The sequence below is a fragment of the Populus euphratica genome, unplaced genomic scaffold (assembly GCF_000495115.2).
Source record: "Populus euphratica unplaced genomic scaffold, PopEup_1.0 scaffold3169.1, whole genome shotgun sequence".
In the NCBI taxonomy this organism is placed as follows: Eukaryota; Viridiplantae; Streptophyta; class Magnoliopsida; order Malpighiales; family Salicaceae; genus Populus; species Populus euphratica.
Window position 1 is genome coordinate 1 of NW_011502967.1, and position 4,821 is coordinate 4,821.

The following is a 4,821-nucleotide window of genomic DNA, read 5'->3' on the forward strand; positions in this document are numbered from 1 at the left end:
GAAAATTAATTAAAATATATTTGTATATATACAAACTAGATCGGATATCTCACATAAATTTTTTTTTTTTAAAAAAACTTCCTGTCTATGAAATCAAATGTCAAGGTCTATGGCATCATGGCGATACACGCAGCTCAGGGCCAGAAAAACATCACCAGAAAAAACTGATTATTGCATGACGGGAAATAGTGTTTTTTTTTTGGTAACTGTGCTTTGGTCCCTTCAAAGTTGTTTGGTCAAGAAAATAACTAGTACCAAAATTAGCTGAGGTGGTCACGTTATGACAGAAGTTTGATTTTGCATTCACATTTGTAGAAAACGCAAATAAATGAATAACATTGATTAGGTTACTTTTGTCCTGAAAAGCCCTAGCTAGTCCCTGATTGGATTAACATCCTAACATCTACAGGAGATTATTAGTTGAGAAACAAGTAGATAGACTTATCACCTAGGCCAAAAACGAACGCCTATTACCCAGTGAAACGTGCTGAACGACAACAAAGAATGCGTATAGCCCCCAATAATAGCAGTTGTTCAATACGCTGCTATCTATCATCTAGTTTGCCTTGTCATGTAAAATCCTAACGGTGACGAGCCTCGAGGTTGTTGCGTACATTTCCCAACTCTCATCCAATAAACATAGCTGAAACAAGGTTCCCGAAACCTACTTAATGTCACATGCGTGAGAAAGCAAAACCAAATCAAAGGGTATTCTGTGTACAAAAATATTACTTCTCCAACATAAACATGCATTTTTCAACCAAATTCAGAGTCAGGGCAAACAAATATTATTTACATAACCATATTAACAGTCAACCTGCTGTAGAGTCCCCTACCTAGGCAAACACCACTTCGTACACATTTTCTATGAACAATGATAAGAGAAAGCTCACTTACACAACCGTAGCTTTTCCAACCTCACGACAGTGAACCTTCCAAAACACAATGCCAGCATCATCAGCCTTCTTAGTGTCAATAGCAATAGCCCCAAATAACGCCCTGAAAGCACTGCAAACCACTGAGGGAGTCGTCGAATTAGTTTTGGGAGAAACTCTAACGACATTGTGCAAACCCAATCTCATCCCATCAACAGCACATGACAGCACATGAAGTGTCCACTTTAGCGTTATCTGCTATCCGGCGGTTAAGGTCTTTCGAGGAGATCTCAGCGTCCTTTCCAAGGTTACATATAGACAGATGTGTCAATCACATTTGATCCCAGAATGCTCAACGCCTTATTGTTCTCCTCGGAGAATGATGAGTGTGTCATTGATCGGCGAAGATAACCAATGTTCTTGAAGGCATAGCTGCAAATTTAAGAAGCAAAGCAATGATAAATCTTTTGGTCCACCGGGAAATAAGATACATTCAATCAATAAGATAAAAATGAAAAATGTATAACACTATGGCTACTAGCTATACATTTAGCACAAGCTATGGCTTTTTTTTTCCTGACTTAATCCTTCGGGTCCAATACAATAGCAAATATATTTCATTTGAAGATCCCAATTTTACAGTTGACCAAATACAGTTCTATGATAGAGAAGGCAAAAAGGAAAGGGAACCCAAAAAACTTACCCGATCTGACTCTGCAGCGTGTCCAGTGCCGACTCAAATGGCGATAATTTGAGCTTGTTTGCAGCTCCAACCTGCATAGTAAATGACATCTTTCCAGTTTCATTCCTTCTCTTCTACATTATAACAGCAGAAACCAAGCAAAACATTTTGGGGTTTCTAACAATAGGGGTTCGCCCAAATAAATATACCTGTGAGAGGGAGAAGATGAAAAAGACGGCTAGCGCACAGACAGTGATGCGAGAAGAAGCCATTGTTTACTTTTGCGGTCTCTTGAGGCTGGTTGTTTTAAGACTTCGCTCTAGGGCTAATGGTTGACCTGGGATGTCAGATGTCAGATTGTTGTCTATGGGCCCTTTCTAATGTCTTGGTATGACCTTTACGTGGCCCATTATAAATAGTCAACAGTTAGTGAAATCCTAGGATGCCTAGAAAAATGCAAATCCAAAATGAGTGAAGAATGCCACGCGCCATGCAACTACCGTTTTTTCAAATCCCTGCAAATAAATCATGTTTTATATTTCATTATTAATCTTCAATAAAATGTTCTAAATAAGGTGAGAGAAAATAAATTCTAAGGAACCTAAATAGAGTGTTTCTTATAATATGCACGTTTTGAGTGGTGATTTCTTTTTTCTTTTTTGTCAAGATTAATAGCCAATAACTTTTGATTTATTAAAAAAAGCAAACAAAGAACTAGGGTGAGAAAAATGGGAAACTAGGTGGTGATTCTAAAATTGATGCATAAAATTTACTTTGCTTCCTTACTTTTCGATTGATACATGGGCCCTTTTAGTTTTTAAATATTTGATTTTAATATAAAATTTTGTTATTTTCTTCCAAGTTTCTAGTTTAGAGAAAGATTCTAATTAAAGAGAAAAATTATCAATTAGCATTAATTTCAACTATGAAAAAAATTATTATATATAGATTTTATTTGATAAGATGAGTTTTAATAAAATATTTTTTATTTTTATTTTACCTGAAAAAATAGATTTGAGCTCAAAAGTTATTTAGGTTTAATCTTAGTCCTTTAACCTATTTTTTGGTTCTTCAAAGCCATGCATGAGTTTATTTAGGTTTCTAAGATGACTTTTAAGTGTTTTTCAAGAAAAATAATAATTGAAAAATAGATTTTTGAATCTAAAAATACCTACCCGAGGATTGTGTTTTTTTTTTAATTTTATTTTTCAATGTTTAATTTTTCTTAATTTATTTTATGAACTTTTTATTTTTTTAATTTTATAATTTTACATTTGATTAATTTTTAATCTATCTTTATAATCTATTTTGATTTAATTTTATTAAATTTATTTTTATATAACTAAATAAAAGATGATTTTAATAACCCTTAACTTTTTTTGTTAAATATTTTTTAATTTTACATTTTAATATTAATATAAATTTCAAGTTATAAATTTAATATATTAACGCAACTGCATTAATATTTATAAAAGATCTTGTAAAATACAGATTATGAATTCATAATCATTTTTTTACCTAAATCATGTACATTGAATGTTAAATTTTAATTTAACAGTTCAGACTTAACAGAACATGATGGCACATAATAAGAAGAAAAAAACATTAAAGAATCTCCTTGCTGAAAACAAGATAGACAAGTATGGCCTCCTAAAGAATGCCTTTCTTATATAATAAAAAAACATGTATACAAAAAACCTAAATAGTTCTCTTATCAGTAAACACTACGTATGATGATGAACATCTGAACCTGTGAACTACACAGTATCTACACCCCCACCCCCCCAGCCCTCATTTCCCTGCATTTTTTAGGGTAAAAAAGATAAAATGTATTAGTCATGCTTGATTGAGACCACAAATTCTTCATCATCCCATCTTGCATCATGCAAAGCACCAGCATCGATCCCCACACAGCATGCAACAGATGAGTTAATATCAGAAACCAGCTTCCGGCGAAACCTACTGTATAGAAACTAAGGATTATCAAAACAAGCACCCTTCTTGCACCCAACCATACAGACACCAAGGTGCTTGTTCAGCCTGTGTCATTGCATGGAAAGGGAAGAATCACGGTTCCTTCCGTACAACATTATCGAAAGAAACTTGTGTTTCTGTGTTACTCAAGTTTGATCTTGAAGCATCAGCCAAGCATTGAAGCAAAGCTAATACATCAACAGTATCATCTAGATAGTATCTAGCTTTGCTTGGCTTTTGGCCAACAGTGCATGCAAAGATCGCTGGAGCTGAAGGGAGTGATGAGCTATATGGTGTTTTTGATATGCTTTCAAACATGTCTTCATCAGATCTGTCATCCCCGATGCACAACACAAAGCCAGGGGGTTTCCCACTAGCAATCATTTTGGAAAGAACCTTCTCTGCAACATACCCTTTAGTTACTCCCTGCACATTTTTAAGGTCAATGTTAGACCACTTTCAAAACCAAAAAGGAAAAAAAATCAGAAACAAACCATAAACAAAAAGCACGCATACCTGTGGTTTTACTTCAACAATATTCTGGCCCCTCTTAACAGCTACTGGATCATTTGCAAGGACATTTTCCAGATGATCTAACAGTTCCTTGGCCTGGCAAGATCCAAAATCTGGATCAGCATCCTGGTGGTGCCATACCATGGCACTCTCCTTAACCTCTATATAGGAACCATCAGTTGCCTCTGTATACAATTTCATGACAGGTTCGGCAATATTTTTCCAATCAAAATCCACAGCCAAAAAACTTGTTTCCCAGTCAGACATCCCACTCCACCTACGAGAAGAAAAGGCAACATCTTACAAAAAGGGATCCTACCAAATTAATAGAAAACCACTAGCTTCATTTACTAATATTGCAGCCACCTAAGAAGTGGAGAAGTTAACTTTCCTTGAATGACTCCTGTGTTTGAACCTTACAGGCTCCATTTAATAGACAAAAAGTTATCCTTGCTAGCAAAATTAGTAAGCTAGACATTCAATGTTTTAATAACTATTAAAATACCTCAAGAAGTATCCATGCTCAGCTGCTATACCCAGATTTTCACATTGAACAAACCAATCACTCAGGGACTTTTTTCCTCTGCCACTAACTATAAACACACTGTTCATGGGATCAGCGCAAAGATTGTTTAGAATAGAGATGACTTCAGGAGTGGGGGTTTTAGCAAGAGAAGTATGAGGCACCATTGTTCCATCATAGTCCAAGAATATTGCCCTTTTAGATGTCCTCTTGTATGCTGAGATAATATAGTCAATGGAAAGTTTCCTAAAGCT

The 4,821-nt window shown here is 35.1% G+C and overlaps 1 protein-coding gene and 1 pseudogene across 1 annotated transcript; both read right to left on the reverse strand.

The window, feature by feature from the left end:
• Nucleotides 1–665: 665 nt before the first annotated feature.
• On the reverse strand, nucleotides 666–1,894 carry LOC105119574 (uncharacterized; annotated as a pseudogene).
• A 1,287-nt stretch (nucleotides 1,895–3,181) lies between these two features.
• On the reverse strand, nucleotides 3,182–4,819 carry LOC105119575 (probable alpha,alpha-trehalose-phosphate synthase [UDP-forming] 9; the record flags this gene model as incomplete). Its single annotated transcript, XM_011017720.1, has 3 exons — nucleotides 3,182–3,957; nucleotides 4,048–4,321; nucleotides 4,550–4,819. Coding segments are annotated over 3 exons (877 nt in total), but the record flags the coding sequence as incomplete, so codon positions are not given.
• Nucleotides 4,820–4,821: the final 2 nt, after the last annotated feature.